At 39.3% G+C, this 18,922-nt stretch overlaps 2 protein-coding genes and 1 pseudogene across 2 annotated transcripts; 2 read left to right on the forward strand and 1 right to left on the reverse strand.

Moving 5' to 3' along the window:
- Positions 1–1,243: 1,243 nt before the first annotated feature.
- On the forward strand, positions 1,244–3,833 carry LOC146327022 (uncharacterized; annotated as a pseudogene).
- Positions 3,834–5,252: 1,419 nt separating this feature from the next.
- Positions 5,253–8,849, reverse strand: cetn2 (centrin, EF-hand protein, 2). Its single transcript, XM_084719402.1, has 5 exons — positions 8,544–8,849; positions 8,157–8,321; positions 7,931–8,059; positions 6,941–7,078; positions 5,253–6,826 (listed from the first exon to the last, which is right to left on the reverse strand). The coding sequence occupies exons 1-5, from the start codon at positions 8,544–8,546 to the stop codon at positions 6,737–6,739; spliced, it is 525 nt and encodes a 174-aa protein (XP_084575528.1). The 5' UTR covers positions 8,547–8,849; the 3' UTR covers positions 5,253–6,736.
- Positions 8,850–10,229: 1,380 nt separating this feature from the next.
- Positions 10,230–16,466, forward strand: nsdhl (NAD(P) dependent 3-beta-hydroxysteroid dehydrogenase NSDHL). The gene is made up of 7 exons (XM_084718429.1): positions 10,230–10,279; positions 10,388–10,549; positions 12,135–12,281; positions 12,379–12,507; positions 12,934–13,076; positions 15,275–15,377; positions 15,902–16,466. The coding sequence occupies exons 1-7, from the start codon at positions 10,259–10,261 to the stop codon at positions 16,232–16,234; spliced, it is 1,038 nt and encodes a 345-aa protein (XP_084574555.1). The 5' UTR covers positions 10,230–10,258; the 3' UTR covers positions 16,235–16,466.
- Positions 16,467–18,922: the final 2,456 nt, after the last annotated feature.

The following is an 18,922-nucleotide window of genomic DNA, read 5'->3' on the forward strand; positions in this document are numbered from 1 at the left end:
GTTGTGTCTGTCTTCCAGAATACGCAAATGCGAGGTTAAACAGTAATTATATCCAGCCATGTCTGATCTGACATTCTGATGGAATAATGATCCAGAGGCTAACGGACACAAACAAAAAAATATTGAATGACATTGATGTTAGTTGTCTTGTGATTGTTTTACATTAGCTTAGGCAGGTTATACAGTATGCTAAGTCTAGACATGTTTTGAAACTTTGTATTTTCCTTTAATTTGTCACCCTTCTATCATGAAAAAGTTTTCTTTGTTTATAGCACTGTAACATTTGATTTATTGTGATGAAATGAAACCGTTATTTTTAGTACATATGTATATAAACATGGAGTTTACTGCAACTATCCAGTGCTGGAAAAAAATGGAAAATGCACGGTGAAAAGTGCTTGAATTTTTGAATTTCACGTTGGAAACAGTGAAGGAACCATGTCTTTATGTATGGATATCTATATACAAATATTTCTATAACAAGAAATCTATTCCTGAATAATTAATAGTTTAGATCTATTAATCCAGTTTCTGTACCTCGATTTTACAAGGTTCATACTTTTCATGTAATAGTCACCTAATTTCCTAAAGCTACATTCCCTTCATATTAATTTATTTTTCCACACAAAGAAAGTGTTTGAGTTACAAAATTATTTTTGAGTAAAGAGACTATTTTTTGCTCCAAGTTTGAAGCATCTCTCTAAATATTTTGTAGAAATATGGTAATATGTGTGTGCGCCAGAGCAGATTGCATTATGTTTTCCATGACTGTGCCTCTGCTATCAGGCAAATATTGACAGGTAGAATACAGTTCGGTACAGATGTATTACTATTGTCCCTGACTTTTGTATAAATAAGCAAATGTAATCCTGATAGCAAATACTGGCTGTTGACACATCACTGTCCACAGGGACAAGGCTTTTAAGCCTGAGGTCTGACAAGTTGACATGGTGAAGCTGAGTAAATGGACAGCCTGTAATGCTGGCACATAACAGGCAGAGTCAGTTGCCATCAGAGTGAAAGTGACTCCTGACCATGTGTCTGATGTACCATGTCATGCTGGAAATGGTCAAGAGAGAGGAGCAACTCAAACATGCGTGAGGGTGACTGTATCACATCATTTTTTTCCATTTGAAATGAAGTAAAAGTGTTTTTTAGTTGGGTTTTAAGCTCATTATGTGCTAATATTTTTTTATTAGGAAACAAGACTATCTGGCAGGCAGATCAGAGGAAGCTTTGTGCCATGGATATCAACTGCAATGCGACAACACTCGAGGCCCAGACACAGATCAACTCCACCATCTTCTACCTGGTTAACATGGTCAGCATGTGTGTGAGCTGCTCCCTGAACACTGTACTCAGTGTTCCTTTACTCCTGGTCATCGTCCGGCCCCCCGTCCCTCCTCAGACACGCTCGCTTCCTGCTCCTCACACACCTCCTCTTGTGTGACAACCTCCAGGTACTGTAGGTCCATACTTTTTGACTGGACAGATTTATTTATGAAACCATTCCAATGCAGCTTTTCTTTATAACAGAGATGATGATGATGATATAATAATAATAATTATTATTTCAGCAGCTCCTTTGGACAATCAAAGATGTTCTCTTAAGATCCAGAGAAGGCATACCTGCGATCCAGTGTCTGATCTTCTGTGCAGCTATCCAGGCCTGCTCACTGGTTTGTAAATCATTGATATTAACTGTGTGATCAGCTTTTATTTGTCCTTTTTGTCACAAAATCCACAGAACAATTAGTTTTGTGTAAAAGTAACTTATTAAAGTTCCCATGAAATGGCTAGCAGCCAATAGCAATTAACGTGTTTTACGTTCCCCTCGTCAATTTGAACACAGCCAGACAGGACCAAGCCTCTGAGCACACCGCAGCTGAGTCATGGCTAACCAAGCTAAAGACATTCAGTGGTTAGCTAAGTCACTTTAGCAACAAGTAGAGCTATCTTTCCATCATGAAACTCCATAAACAACCTCAATACTGTAATCCCCCTCAGTCCCAGAAGTTGTGTTTGTCCCAGTGACCATCTGATCAATGAGAGGTTGCTGAGCCCGGTTCTGTTGCCCGCCAACGGCAACTAACATTTACAGTCAGCTACTTTAGCAGCAATTAAACTGCTACAGCTACCTGTCCATCAGGAAACTCTGCTGAGAGTTGAGGCTGAACAGCTGGAGAACATCAGAGGGGAATCAAAAAAGTATTTTCTGCATAAAATACGATCCATTTTCACCCCAAAAGTTATGAAGTCGTGCTTTTGTACAGTGAGGCCTGGTCCCCAGAAACACTGTAGTCTGCTCCAGTAAGTGGATGTATTCTCCTTTTATGCTTGAATTGCGTTATAGAAGTGTTTCATTGGACATAAATTTAGTGTACACCCCAAAGCGCAGAATGAGTCATCAACAAGTTTATTTTCCAGGAAAAGACAAACTGTGAAATATTTAAATTACCAGATAATATCTACAAAATGACTTATTTGTGTTGGTTGGACCAAATACTGACACATAGTTGATGTATAGTGGAAAACATAGCTATGTGATAAAAACTCTTCACAACAAAATAGCTAAAAACACGACATTGATTTTGACCTCATAGGAGCTTTAAGTTAAAACAAAGCTAATATTTTAGTTTAGTATAGTTTGACTTATACATATGAAAAGGTATCTACAAAGATTACAGACTCAGTTTAAAAAATTCCTACTTTTGAATCTGCTCACAGTTTTTCCATGCTGAGCTCTCATAGAAGGATGATTTTTTTAAAAAAAGTACTAAAAACAGGGCTTTTAAGGTTCAGTTTTTGCATGAGGACAGTCGATTGCTGACACCCATCTCTTACTTCGCAATGAAATTAAGTTTGTGTGTGGTGTGTGTGGTCATAATAATGATTTAACATTATGAGTTTTTCATCTTTACCCCATATTATTAGATCAGATCTCCAGCGTGGAGTTGTGTAATTTCTGTGCAGTATGATGCATGTGAATTATTCAGGAGAGAGAAAGAATAAGACCAAACAGCAGCATAGTAAATTATAGAGGAGACGAGACTCATTTTACCTGAGGCTTTTATAAAAAGTCTGTGTTCTACGCTCTGCAGAAAGTCTGCCTGCTCTGACTCACATGTTATGAAAACCACATTTCTAAAATCTTGACATGGCAACTAACAGCCAAAACTGAGGGTCGCATTTACTTGACGTCCACTTTCTTTTGCACAGGTGGACCTCTTCCTGAGCACGGCTCTGGCAGTGGACCGCTTTGTAGCTGTCAAGTGGCCTCTGCGCTATGAATTCCTGATGTGTGCTCAAAGGAGGAGAGCAACTGTGGCAGCCACATGGACTTTATCAGCTGTGCTCAGCAGTGTGGCTTTGTGCATCGGCCTCAGCACCATCCAGGTCGATTTTCCCCTTTCCCGCTGTCGACCTCTCATCCTGTCACCCTGCCTGTCAGGGACGTTGGCTCTGATACTTTATGGCACTGTGGGATCAGCTGTGGTGGTGCCTCTCTGCTTTCTGACCATCCTGGGATGTTTCTGCCTGCTCTGCTGGGACATGTGTGCAGGACTGCTCTGCACCAATAGAGCTTGGGTCACCCTGACTCTCCAGGTAGCTCAGACCATTCTCTTCTCTGTTCCTGTGGTCATGGACAGCTACCTGCTCCCCAGCAGCATGCACAGCGATGCTGTCTTTATAGCGACCACCGTTACCTACAACCTGGGGGTGTCTCTCATCCCTCTGGTCTATGGCTACCGCTCACGGGAGCTGCAGCAAAGGACACGACAGGCAGCACACTGGAGCAAAGTCTGTGATGAAGTCTGAATAATATTCATTTGCAAAACAAACACATATTTTTGATTTACCTGTAGTGCTTTTTATCAAAGTAGATTGTTTTGTGTGAATTGCTGAGTTTTGGAGATATCAGCTGTAGAGATGTCTGCCTTGTTTCCAATATAATGGAACTAGATGGCAATTGGCTCGTGGTGCTTAAAGTGCCAAATAAAGACATTTGAAAATCTCAACAACACCGACTCTTTCCAGAAACCATGACATGGTTACTCAAGGTTATCCACAGACCTTGTTGTGAGCAGTTTTATGTAGGATCTGATTTATTTCTACTGAAATACACCTGCTAACTGTATCATTGCACAAAAAGAAATGTGGATCTCTTCCTCAGCTCAGCAGAGGAGGACACCATTGACATTTACATCCCGGGCTGTCCAACATGTTCTCAATTCAGCTCATTGACTACCAATTGCCCTTGTCATACCCCTCAGCATCTCACACTGATGCACAAGGTACTCTTTAGTGGCTGTCTGAGACACTGCCAGAAAGCATTTTTAACACATGGTTAACTTTGGGAATCACATGATGTCAGTGAGTCAACTTGCAAGACAAAAGTCACATGATGCACGTTATGTTATGTACCTTAAACACAAACCCTGGTCTTCTGGATGAAAGTCCTGTTTATTTGAACCATCCATCCACCAAACCTCCACCAGACATGCACATTTCTTTTACTACTGCATGGAGAAACCACTATTTTTATCTTTTGCATCTGTATGAGTTGCTGAGGGGGTGTGACAAAACATTGGTATTTGACGACTTGACAGTGAGACAGGCTGGGCTGTCACGAGCATGAGCCTCTCTCATCCATAAGAAGATATACACTTCCTTCGGCACAGTGATGAGATTAGCAGACAGTACAAAGAAAATAGTTCCTTCGTGAAACTGCTCACAAGGTCTGCGGATTATCTTGGGTAACAGGGTCATGATTTCTGGAAAGAGACATTGCTGTTTATTTTTTCAAATGTAATATTTCAGCCCTTTGAGCACTACAAGATGAGTCAGTCATTTCACACCATGACAATCTAAATGCGTACACAGCACCACAGCCAAGAGGAAAAATATGTATTTTTGATTTTGGGATGAACTATCCCTTTAACCTGTGCTGCCTGAACGAGAGGAGCAGTATGTTTCTGTTCGGCACAGCAGGTTTATTTTTATCGTGTATTGCATCACGCTTTGAACTTAGATGACTGTTTGCATTACTGATGTTGGATGGCTGAGTCAATATGCTGTGGTGAAGCAGCAGCAGCATCTTCCTGTAATCCATTTGCATACAACAGGCAAACAACACGAGTTTTATAAGCAACAGTGAAATCAAATCAAGAATTTATGATGCAAGCAAGCTGCTCAAACACTGATAACTACTGGACACGTGGATGTGCATAATACTGAATAAAAAACAGGACAAACTGCTTCAACATATTTAATTTTTTGTACCTTCAACACTTAAATGCTGTATATCTACACATTAAAGTCACTATGTATTATATAAAACATTCAAGAATACAGAGGGATAAATACTGAATGCTACAAGAAAAATACATACACCATCAGTCAGGCTTTAAGGATAGTAGGAGGGTGCAGGTCAGAGACGTCGGGCAGCTTCCCTGATTGTGATGATCACCCCTTTAAAGAGGCACAGGCACAAATCCACAGGTAGCACTGAGGTCGGACAGCACTAACCAATCATCAGCGGTTAACCAGCTGCTCACATTGTACATTTCTCTGGAGAGCCAGCATACAAGAGCCAAGACATGAAACGCTGGAGTTACCACCAGTATAAACCTAACAATATACACATGGATTAAACTTAATGCACACGCTGTATTAATCAAACCATTGGAATGTACTGTGTTTGTCACTGTAGGATTACAGTAGGCACTGAGAATTTCTTGACAACAACCTTTATATTACCGTTGATACCATCGGTGTATTCTTCAGAAAAGTTTGCAGCATTCCAAACAAGAAAGAGAGTTTTCTCTCTGTTTTTGGCAACTGTAAATGTAGATCATCATACAAATCAAAGCAGGATAATGTGGCATTTGACGAGACTTTGTGCTCAAGTCTTAAACAATTTGCTTTCAAGGTAATGCATGATTGTTAAAAGGACAGTTTGCATATTTTGAAGTGGGGGTTTATGAGGTACACAACCATAATCAGTGTATTTCCTGCAGTAGATGCCGGTCGGCACGCCAACAGTTTGGAGAAGTAGCAGGAGTATGGTTGTAGGGAGTTTAGCAATGTAGTGCAGTGGACAGGGTCAGCAACAAAATGGAATTTAAGGCAAATTTAAAAAAAATAATGTCAGTTTAAGTGTATGCTGTATTTCAAATATTTTTTCACTTATTTACTTTGCTATTACACAGCCTTTTCTGACACACACTATCACACAATAACAAAAACAAACTAACCAATCAAGAGAGCAGTAAAACAGTCTGGTTGCTTTGAAGAGAGCAACATTTGGCATTTTCCTTTTGTAAAAGGCTGTCCAGTGGCAAGGTAAAGCACTGAAAATATTCTAAATATAGCATACACATAACTGATATTGCTTTTTTTAGGTAGCTAAAATACATTCTGCTACTGACCCTGTCCACAGCAGTACGTTTCTTAGCTTCTTACCTTTGCTCACTGCTTCTCCAAACTGGGGGAGTACTGACCACCATCTACTGACGATAATACAGTGACTATGGACACGTACCTAATACAGCCCTGCTTCAAAAAATTTAAACTACCCTCTTAAAACCTAATTTTAAGTGAAAATGTATGGCACAACACAATAATAAGGATTTTGAGGATGTCTGAGATAGAAGTAGATATATATGAGCAGCATTACATGTAAAACCACCACTGGTCCTCTCAACATCACTGACTCTGATGTCACGCACGTCCGTCAGTACAGGCAGGTTTTCTTCATAATGCGCAGGAACTCCTGCTGGTTCACCTCCCCATCTCCATCCCTGTCTGCTTCATCTATCATCTCCTGCACAAACACACAACATAAGAGGAAATGAAAAGGCATTCACGCAAATGATGAGTTGACAATGACACGTTAATATACCTGAATACTGTTTTATTACACAATTGCGTGCTGTACCTGCAGCTCTTCATCTGTGAGGTTCTCTCCCAGCTCTTTGGCTACTCTCTTCAGATTCTTGAATGAGATCTTGCCTGTCTCGTCATCATCGAACAGGCGGAAAGCTTTCAAGATCTCCTCTTTAGAGTCCTTCTCAGCCTAAAATGAGAGAAGATGGAAAGCAGTTTTACCTAGGAGTATAAGAATTTATTGAATATCCTGATTTATGATTGCAGGATATCGCGATATAAATAGGCATTGAATTTCTATTTATATCCATTTATATTGCAATATCCGGATTACAAAAGTCTTGATACCACACCAGACTGTGATATTACATGGTTAATTATTTTATTTTATTACACTGTTTAGTTAATAAGTTGATTCAGATTGGTCAGTTATGGCATTCTAAGGTCTGTAATGACTGAATACCAGACCTCTGCTATGGATGTAGTCCCGCCATAGACTCTGAAGGAGCAATATAATCATTTTAAAACCAATAAAATCATTTTTAAATTAATATTCTTTCTGAAATTATTGATATTTTAAGTAAGTAGCCATCTAATAAGTGGTATAATGTACAATGAGCAGGTCATTATTGCAAAAGAAATCCAGACAGGACTTGAAATGAAACCTTGAATCAACCTGGGTGACCTGCTCACTGTACACTGTCCCTTACTTATTATTTTATTTTATAATAGGACTACTGCTCATACGAATTTTTGCACATGCTTAGGTTACACCTGGTTACTTCAATTTTGTTAAAAGAGAAGCAGAGGCACTTTAAGGAAAATATAACTTTATAAGAACAAAAAAATACTGCACACATCTATGTATTATTATTTAAAATGGTGCTGAAAATGTTGTGAATTCTAATAAATGAGCAAGTTTATAGTCTCAAATTAAATTCTGCAATCTGAAATCTGTCTGACAAAACCAACTCACTTTAAAACTAAAGAGAAATGAAAGACAAGCAATGAGAAGGTTCATGTTCTTGAGATGGATGTCTACCATTTTCTGTGTCATGACTGCAAGGAAGTCGGTGAAGGAGATTTTCCCTGTGCCATCCTTGTCCACCTCACCAATCATCTTCTTGATCTCCTCTTTCTTCGGCTCAAACCCCAGAGCTCTCATCGCCACCTGGCACAGTGAGAGAGAGAGAGAGAGAGAGGTGCAGAGTGAAGCTCGCTGCCAGCAGCACACATGTTGATTGCGGTCAGTGTTGGAGCACTTTTACCTTGAGCTCTTTGACATCGATGTATCCGGACCCATCAGTGTCAAACAGCTCGAACGCCTCCCTGATCTCCTGCTTCTGCTCCTCTGTCAGCTCTGGTTTGGGGGTGGTCTTCTTGCGAGGGGGTGGCACAGGACCCTGCAGGGATGGTCTCTTGGCACTGGTCGCCTGGTGGGGACACAGGAAGGGATGGCAGAGGAAAAGAAAATATTCATGGCAGCAGAAGACACCACATTCAGAGAGGTGTCTGGGGGAAAAGTGGCATTTTCCCCAGACATATAAAAACCAAACAGTTGTGCACAAGAATAAAGAATAATATAAACATTCATCACATGTAGCTCAGATGCAGCACACCAAAGATTTAACATCATTAGAAACGTTTTCACTCACCATCAGTGGCTGTTATGTGAGTGACAAAGATGAGCTGCAGATCTATTAAACAATCAGTGTTTTCCTCTGGGCTATGAAGCCTCCCTATCATTTAGGGAGGAGGAGGAGGAGATGATGAAACGGTTTATGCTTCACATCAGGTGCTCGCATTAATCCTTTAATTGCACTAAATGTAAGATAGTGTCTTCTTCCTCAAACCCGTCTGTTTAGTTCAAAGAATCAGCCGCTAAAACGTACAAAAAAATAAACGTTAAGTGGCTAACAGCATGTACAGGTTTCACTGCTCAGCAGCTGCTGTCATGGACCCGGGGGTGTTTGATTTGTTCACCCTTTGTGCCAGCAGTTGTTTTATGGCCAGTGAGCGATTGAGACCGCGGTCAGACAGGCACATAGAGGAGTAAAAATCAAACGCACCAGTCGGGCAGAAACATGATTGGTTTCGGATGATCACGGGGTGAATATATGACGAGGAGATTTTAATTAAAACTGCTCGTGTTTCCCATAGAAATATAAAACACTGAACACAGAAAACGGTGAAGTGTCTGTGTGTTCTGCATATACGCGAAATAGATCATCCTACATATTGTAAAACATAAGTGGTGCGTTTGCTCGTGTTGATCTGCGAAGTTGCCTCAATACACCCTCTAGTGTCAGCAGACATCAGACCCCAAAGATTCTTATAAAAGAAGATGATAATTATATGGAGAATAATAAGATAATAGGGAAAAGCTAATGACAGTAATAAAGTAAAAATTAAATATTAATATAATTAATAATAGAGTTCGTAGCCAATATCCACTTTGGAGTCATACAAGTGCCAGAAAAAGAAAAGAAATCTGTAAAAGAATAAGAAAATAAATGTGGAAATACAAAGAGGAAAAAAATATTAAATACAGGTGGAAATAATAACAAATATAATATTTATATATTGTTTATTTTTACATTTTATTTTATTTTTTCTTCTTTAAATTTTCCTCTTCCTCTTTCTATTCCTATGATGTATTCTTTATTATGGCACTCCTGGCCATAATCCATGGCCCCTATGATAAAGAGGATAATTGTAATTTCTGTAGAAAGCATGTTATTACTGTGATGTACTATTCTACACATCTCAAATACATGCTCTAAAATCATTATTCTGTTCTCACTATAGTATATATTTTATTTGGCAGATTTCTGGACATTACTTGTTTTTTCCTGAAGCCTTTTCCTCACTAATAAATACATGGCAAAACAAATGAACGCTAAACAAAAACGCCAGAGGGATTTAAAAATGTACTAATAGGATATTCATGTTTATAGTAATACATTAATTCACACGTTTCCCCGTGGCTCTCACTGGATTGGTCCGACGCGCGCCAGGGGCGTGGTCTTTAACCTAGGAAGCGTGCGGAATCACTCGGTGATCTCTGATTGGTTCAAATTGTGGCGTTCTTTGACGTATTCTGCCGTCCATTGGCTATAATCGAACGTCACCTTTGTGCTGAGCTCAGGCTCGACCAATCACGGAGCAATTCCCACTCAGCTCATACAGATAGTTCAGGGCTCGTGTGCTGTGTAGTTGCACGCGCCGACTGCAGGTAAACAGTGTAGTCTCGCGTGCTTCTTCTGTTAAAAGTTGTCACCTTTATTGCCCTGCGTCTGGTAGAATTAAGAGCATTTATTGATACATTTTACCACAGTTTCTCTCACCTGTTGATCACTTTTCAGTCATTATGGCCACGCGAGTTCGACCGGTGAGTTAAAAAAAATACATAATGGTGCAATTCTGCTTACGACATGATGCTGGTGCTGAGTTTTGTGCTTGATCTGTATCAATAATCTAATTTCTGGGGGCCATGCAGAGTAATAAACGGTGTGCAGTGGTCGGGGGTTCTGGTTTCCTGGGCAGACACCTGGTGGAGAAGCTGCTGGATCGAGGCTACTCTGTTTGTGTGTTTGACATCCGTCAGAGCTACGAGCTGCCCGGTGTCACCTTCTACCAGGGAGACCTCTGTGACAAACAGGTGAGACAGTCAGAGACTTCACATCGAAAATCACAAAAACTAGGGACTTGACACTTGACTGAAAGACTGACTTAACTGAACACATTCAAGTCTCAAGTCTCAAGTCTTGGTGGAGTTAGCAAACAGAAGGGGAGACTGGGGGCAATTGTAACAGGAGGCGATGGATAAGAACAGCAGTGCCTCACATCCCTGTCTTGAGAACAACGTTGCCCCCCTTTAAACGCACTGTAAAAGCAACCTGTCAGTATGTGTGTTTGTGTGCTGATTGTGCCTGTAGATCAAAGTGAATCAGACAAGAGTCTGTCCTTACCATAAAACATCTGCTTTCAGAGTGGAGTATGGATCAATAGTCTGCAAAGACAACAAAATAAAGTGTCTTAACAATGTAAAAAAGTGACTTGTTTGAAATGAAGACTCAGTCAGGTGGTTGTGTAGGTCAGGTATGTCCACTCTACTGAAGGCAGACTGAAAGGACCTCTATATCTTAAATCTTTTCTAAGTAACGATGCTGATCGTATATCGGCAAAGACATAGTGTAATTGCTTACCTGACAGGTCATAGGGTTTGAGCTCCTAATAGCTAAACAATGATGTGGTTTTCTTATTCTGTACTTTTGAACTGGCAAAGACCTGGGAATTTGTATTTACCGCCATTCAAATTAGAATGGTTATTTTCACCCAGAAAAAGGGTCAGCGGTGTGACGTTGGAGTTACTTTGTGGATGGACAGTATTTTTCTTCTGCTGTCTAATGTTTAGATGATATTTAAACTTGAAAAAAAATTATCTGTGGTTTATTGTTAAAAATGACCATGAACAAACTACGCTAGTATTGATGTTGCTGGCTAGAATATGAAAACTTATCCTAGCTGCAAGATGAGCCACGTGGCCCAGTGTAAAAACCTTGTTTGTTTGCGTTGACATACTTTTATGTTAGAAAATGAACATATTTCTCTAAATGTAAAATTACTTTTAACTCAATTCACATAATTTAAATCAAGTTTCCACAAGAATAGCTGTCGAGTCTTCTGCAAAAATAGAAACAGACTTTTCCTTTGAATGCATATGATGACAATAGAACAGAATTTGAACTATATACAAAAAAATCTTTTGTAACAGTATGAGACACCACAGCAGTAATGTGATTACTTTGAGCTGTAGATTTGTATAACGTATTCTTCAGTGTTACAACTGCCCCCACCACAGGGGCAACTGTAACAGTCTGACGTCTTACATTAAATGTATTATTATAGTCTTGTTCTTATTAGAGAAAATATATCAATGGTATTATTAATTATTAATTAGTGCAGATATATATGAACGAAAACGTTACAATTGCCCCAGGTCTCCCCTGCAACATAAATAAGACAGTGACATGTTAGGCCTTGGATGTTTAAATATTTTTAAGTATAAGGAAAATGGTCAAACATTGTGCCATTTTTAAGGTTTTAGAGACCTGAACTACTTGCATATTGCCAGTGAACACTTGAGATTTTCCCCAAAAGACTTTATAAACACCTCTGGCCTGGACTGTGGCTTCTGGTGAAATTGTCAATAGCTGTGAAGTGTCTGTCACACTCCGCCTCAGGCTCTGCTGCCAGCTCTGAAGGACGTGTCCCTGGTGTTCCACTGTGCCTCCCCAGCCCCTGCCAGCGATGACCGGCGGCTGTTTGAAAGGGTCAACATTCAGGGCACACGCACCGTTATTCAGACCTGCATCGAGGCGGGAGTACAGGTGAGGCAGTCAAGGAATGAGAAACATGGCTTTTTCTTGTGTTTATACCTATGATAAAAGATGTCACTGAAGTGGTGTAACTTTTTGAATTTGTCAGAAACTGGTCCTGACGAGCAGCGCCAGTGTGGTGTTTGAAGGGACAGACGTTAAGAATGGAAGAGAGGATCTGCCGTACGCCAAGAAGCCCATTGACTATTACACAGAGACCAAGATAGAGCAAGAGAAGGTAGCACTTTGGCCTCAAAACAATATTGTTTGGTACATTTCCACATGGAATTTGTATGTTTCTTCCTCAAAAGTCAGTTTGAAATGGATGCTGTGTGTCTGTGTTAACCCTGTTATGTACTGTAATGATTCAGTCACAGTTCTCTGGAATTGCTCCTTCCTCTCAGCAAGATCATTATCAAAATGTATTTTGTGTAATTGTCTTTATTTTCATCAGCATTATACAGCAACTTAATATCATCTTCAGCAGTACTTCGTGCATCTTTCATGCACTTCTTCTGTCTTTTGCAAGTCATCTGTCCTGTGCCCTTCACAATCAGACACACCTATGAGAGAGACGAGAGGAAATTATCAGAGGACTCTTTTGCAGCATCCTCTGTTTTGAAGTGTGCAGAGTTTAATATTTTCCACTGCTGCTGTGTTTTAGTTGGTCCTCGAGGCTTGTAACAAGGAGAAGGGTTTCCTCACGGTTGCCATCCGGCCTCATGGCATCTTTGGCCCTCGGGACCCGCAGCTGGTTCCCATCCTAGTGGACACAGCTCGCAGAGGCAAGATGAAGTTCATCATTGGGTAAGTCGAAGGAATTGATTTATTACATTAATGCCAATCTGACTCGCTTAATCCACTAATTAACATAGTTGTTTCAGCAATTATCAATGTAAAATGTTTAAAAGTGTAATTATGTGTGAATAATTGAGGCTCAGATAAGTGAGTGACCAGGACGCTGTGCTCAGTGCTCCCCCGAACCTCAACTCTAATGGAGGGGCTTTTTCATTTTTATTTGTTTATTTTGCGCAATAAAACAGGGCAGCAATACAACAATAAAAGAAAGAAAAAAGCTAATTGTGTAGGTGAGATTTGAAAAACCCTAGAGGCTAAAAGAAGGAAGCATTGTACGTAAACAAATACAATCCCATGTAATCCAGAAAAGTCAGCAAACAAGCAACCATGTGACCAAAGAGCAAATATTAAGCAGGCAACATAAAACAAGCACAAACATGGAATAAATACAGATCTAGTGAGAGTATGAGTCCATTAGCATATATGTGTGCATGTAAGTGTGTGTGTGCAGAAGCACAGTTGCATTCAATCAACAATTAAAAAAATGGAGGGAGAAAGGTCAATTATAGTCAGATATTTTCAGTTTTGATAGTTCAGTTCATCAGACATGCAGTGTGGATATAACTGTTCCAAAGCTGAGCCCCGTTTTAGCTTCATAAATGTAAATGCACAGCTTCATAAAAAACTGTGCGCCGTGTAAACTCAAATAACTTACAGGAAGCAGTACACATAACTAATTTATCAACGTGTGAAGGCAAAACCGACACACAAGCACCAATTTTCAGAGGTTCTGACCAGTTCTGTTAACATTTGTGTTGCTGTTGCAAAATTGTTTGATCAGAATATGGTGGTAAAATCATCACATTTGTATGTTTTTGTGGTTTCAGACCATAATCAAATATACTTGATTCTGATATGTTGTTGTCTAGGAGTTTAACAATCAGTCTGGATCAGTGTATCAATTCAGTGATCAATGATGTCATATCATCACCTTTAATATTCAGATTGATTTGTAATTCTCATTGCAAGTCTGTCACTTTTTCTGTTATACAGTAAGATTTATCTGCTGCATTTAACCCGTCCTAGTTTTAGATGTTTTTTGACGTAATAAACTTTTTTTTTTTTTGATTGATGAATTACAAGGGCGAATTTTGTTTTTATACATGATCACATGACACCTATGTTAAAATGCAAAGATAGGTTCATGGTATTTGCATAACAATAATTGTATAAGGTCAGTGTTCACAGAGGATCATGAGACTTTGGTGGTAAAGGAAACCCAGGCCCTGATGATTGATTGTTTGGCATTATGTATTCTTGCTACTGACAGCTTCATGATATGTTATATCTAGTAAAGATTGTAGTCAGTTATCCCAGGAGAGAGAATGAGGAGGCTGCCAGGAGGAGGCAAACATTTTTTTGCTGCTGTCAGACCACCTAAAGTCCAAGCGTCTGATGAGATGAAACACCTAGAGAGGAGGAATCATGCAATAGGAGTAGCTGAGTTGAGATTCTTTGTGGAGACAGTGTTGCTGCACAGACTCAGCTGCGTTTCTGACATGAGATCAGGTGGATAGTGTGTTGCTGCTGGCTAAAACAGTTCCTGTGACTAAAAGTGAGTATGCCAGACAATAGAGTTTTTATTGTATTTTAACGCTTAGTTTAGTGTTCATGAAGCAAGTTAAGAGTTACATCTCAACTTCTGGTAGGTCTGTGCTGCAGCTGGGACCAAGTGAAAGTTGATCTTGGCCACAACAACAAAACTCTGTTGTAAAAACCTCACAGCAGAGATTAACTGAGTCAGAAAAAAAACAGCATAATAATTTTATTGTTTGCCTTGTGTGAAGGGGAGGTAGCGATCAACCAGGCGGTGAGAGAGTGAGGGATGATCTGCTGTGTCACACAGACAGCCTTGTTGGACTGCAGGGAACTGACTGTCTCTTTTAACTCTCCTCTTTCCTCTCCCTGACTATTGCTGTTCAAAACCTGTTACTAAATGCTCATATTTGTGACTTTAATGCAGATGTTACACATGTAACTGATGGTGTTAAATGTGAATGTGCTGTTGTCTCATATCGATTGCTGGCCCCTGAATTGAATTGAATCAAAATTGTTTCATGACTTGCGCTTTACAGGAAAAGGAGTTGTGATTAAATGCTTTTTAGTGCTTATTGGTATAGTTTTAATTTAATTCTCTGTTTTTTCAGTGATGGGACCAATCTAGTGGATTTCACCTTTGTAGAGAATGTAGTTCATGGCCACATCCTGGCTGCTGAACGCCTGAGGACAGACTCCCCCACATGTGGAAAAGTGAGTGAGAATAAAATCAAAGTCAGAGCCAACATTGTGATATTGCTTGTTCAACATTGTTTTTTTTGTTTTGTTTTTTATTTCACTTGTCGGGGAAAGTGTGTCAGAAATCTACTTGTCCAAAGTCACTTCTTATGTGTTAGCAGTTATCAGATAATAACAAAGACTAAAGTTAATCGTCATGTTAGGCTGTAGTGTCTATAAAATATTGTCTCTTGTCATCACTCCAAAACCCAAATATATTAAGTTTCATAAGGTAACAAAAGTTGTAAATCTTCACATCAGAGAGGCTGAAAATTGTGTTTCTGCCTTTTTGTATAAATCAATTTATTTTATTTTTTTTTATTTTGTACCACTTACCCGATCAGGCACATGAGTTTACCAGCCCGACATGACATTTTACTTGCCCCTGGCAAATGGGCAATTCTCAGTGTTTGGTGTCAGATTTTTTATTTGTGGATGCTTCGCAAGCTGTATTTCAAGTGAATACATCCTAAATCTTTTAATGTCCACGTCACTTTCAGGCATACCACATCACCAATGATGAGCCAATTAGATTCTGGGACTTCATGTCCGAGGTGTTGGTGGGTCTGGGATACGCTGCCCCCCGTTACCACCTCCCCTATGCTCTTGTGTATGGACTGGCCCTGCTCCTCTGGCTGCTGGCTCTCATCCTGCGCCCTCTAGTGTCCTTTAAACCCACCTTTACACCAATGAGAGTGGCCCTGGCCGGAACCCACCACTATTACAGCTGTGAGCGCGCCAAGCAGGATCTGGGCTACAGACCGGTGGTCAGTCTGAAGGAGGGGATAGAACGTACGGTGCAGAGTTATCCTCATCTCAGACAGGGGGCTTGATGGGAAAATGAAGGAGGAAACTGTCAAGACATCTAAGGTGATCAGGTCACACTGAATGGACGGCTCAAAATGAGGGAACAGACACTTCATCTTTATACAAACCTCACTGTGTGTAGCATCTGTGTGTCTGTGTGAACCATTTTCTCCAGCAGATGGCAGTAGATGGTCCTGGTTAAGGTCAGCGGACTACAGTTTGACATTATAGAAGTTTTAAAGGACTTGGTAAATGTTAAAAGCAGTTACATATACTGATATGACTCTGTAAACTACAAAGATATACAAATATTCTTCCATGTCCATGTGCTGTACTACACACAGACAGATGCTGCTGTTTATATTAAAATGCCTTAATACATTCCAGTAGAAGATGACTCTCCTGATGCAACTTGCATAAAAATGATTGTTTAAAATGGAGTCTGGTTTTACATCATACAGCCAAAAGTATTTGAACAGGTTTTGTGTATTTCTTGGTAGGGCTGCAATGATTTGTCGTTTTTATTGAATAATTGATTAGTCGATCTAAAGAAAATTATTTCGCAACTAGTTTGATACTCTAATCGTTTCAGTCATTTTTCATGCAAAGATGTCAAACGTTTGTTGACGTCTTCCTAAATGTGAGGATTTGTTTCTCTGTCTTGTGGCTGTAAATGAAGAGTCTGTTGGCTGGACCAAAGAAGCAATTTGAAGATGTCATGTTGGACTAATTTTTCATCAAAACTTTATAAATTAATGGATTACTCAAGAAAATAATTGTCAGATTATTTTGAATAAGCAGCTTAGTTTAAGTTAAGAGGAATTTTAACATACAGCATTCAGTGATAATTCAGTGATACTTAAGTGTGCTTCTAATATGTGGCAACAGTCTGGGATCAGCCCTTTCAACCCCTCTGCCCAATCTTAAGTGCATTTGGGAGGAATGTCTTCATGGCCAGTATGGACAGGAGGAAGGATTATAGCAATCTGTAGCCGTTTCACTGTGCTTGCGGCCATGTGAGCACTGTAGTGAGACAGACTTTACAAAGTTGTCACAGGAAAGTTTTTGGAAATGAGTGCAAAGTATACTGGGGCACACGGATTAAAGCAGCAAAGTTTTGATAAGTGACTAAATTTATGACATCAGAAACTCACATCCTCTTTAATCAGTGGTTCTTAATGTGGGTCTGTGAAAAGTTTTCAAATATATTCATTTAAATTATCACAATATAAAGAATATTTAAAAGGCTTTGTTGTTCAACATAAAATATTTAAACTTTTAAAATCTGAAAATAGTTTAAAAATTACATTCTAATCTATCAGTCTATAATATCTAAATCTTCCTCCTGCCAGTCAAGCACATGTTGCCTGTTAATGGTGGAAACCAGCTCTCTCTACATGGGACTGATGTCAAGGCAGTCAGAGATTGTTAAAATGGACAGACTTTTAAAACAACAAATTAAGTTGACTGGAAAAAAAAAAGAACTATAATGAGCATCATAAATATAGCTTTATTGAAATGGGCGGGAGGTCAAAATTTTAATTTATGTTTAATATGTATCTGATTCATTTCTTGTGTGTGGTTCTTTCACATAACTAAGTAGAATTGTAAAAAAAAAATGGGCTATATCAAATTATTCCATAGGACATACATGAGAGGGTCTGGTGTATTTTCTATTTGTAAGGGGTTGCCTTAGGAAAATATTGAGAACCTCCTTCTTAAATAACTTCATGACACGTCTGGTTTTGAAATGTTAGTCACTTATTGAAACTTTGTGGCCTTAATGCGTGTGCAGTTCCTTGTGAGTCAAATGAAGCAACTTTAACTCTTTCTTTCAGACTTTGTAAGTCTTCCCACTCATTGAGATTCTCAACACCACATAGGGAACTAGTGTTTGGTGTCCGCATACTTTTGGCTATGTACTGTATTTCCATATATACATAATTTAAACACACACTTGCCACCAATTCCAAACACACTTAATACCTTCATTCTGATACTGGAGTATTTCTAGTATTGGATACTGTATATCATTAGGATGGCATGTGAGTTTGGCGATTAGTTAGAATACTATTCAAAGACTGTCAATGACGACAATGATGGGATGGGCAGTGACAATGCATCATAACGTACAATCCTATTTTTATCTGTCATTTGTCACAATACCAGATTTTTAAACTTTGTTACAATACTAGTATAAAAAAAACAATACTTGATAACTCTTTTGATAACATGGCAGAAAGAAAATAGAGTCCTAGGCACACAACAAAGGCTTTTTTTTTTCTTTTTAAAAGAACAACCTGTGCACATTACTGGTACTGAAAAAGTCACTGAAAACTGCTGCAAGCCAAAAATCTTGTCGAGACTAAACTGAACAGATATCTTCAATGAGTGCTTAGATTTTTTTTTTAGTTTTGGGAAAAAGCTTTGCTTCAGGCTTTGAAAAAGTATTGATCCTTTTGACAAACTTGATGACAACAAAGTTACAAAAAGGTATAAAACTGCTGAGCTTTTAGATAATACAGTGCCTCATTTTCATGGTATTAATTTTAAATGTTTTACTGAGCAGCTACAGACGTTTTCCTTTTCTACGTGCATTTTTGTCATTCCGTGTCTTGGTGTGGTGGCAGAAAGGTGGGGGTTAAGTTCAGATACTTTGCATTCTCGTTTTAATTCTGCGCCAGCAGCACCCTAATGATTCACTGCTGGAGTCA

The sequence above is a fragment of the Lutjanus erythropterus genome, chromosome 5 (assembly GCF_056507025.1).
Source record: "Lutjanus erythropterus isolate fLutEry1 chromosome 5, fLutEry1.hap2, whole genome shotgun sequence".
Lineage (NCBI taxonomy): Eukaryota > Metazoa > Chordata > Actinopteri > Lutjaniformes > Lutjanidae > Lutjanus > Lutjanus erythropterus.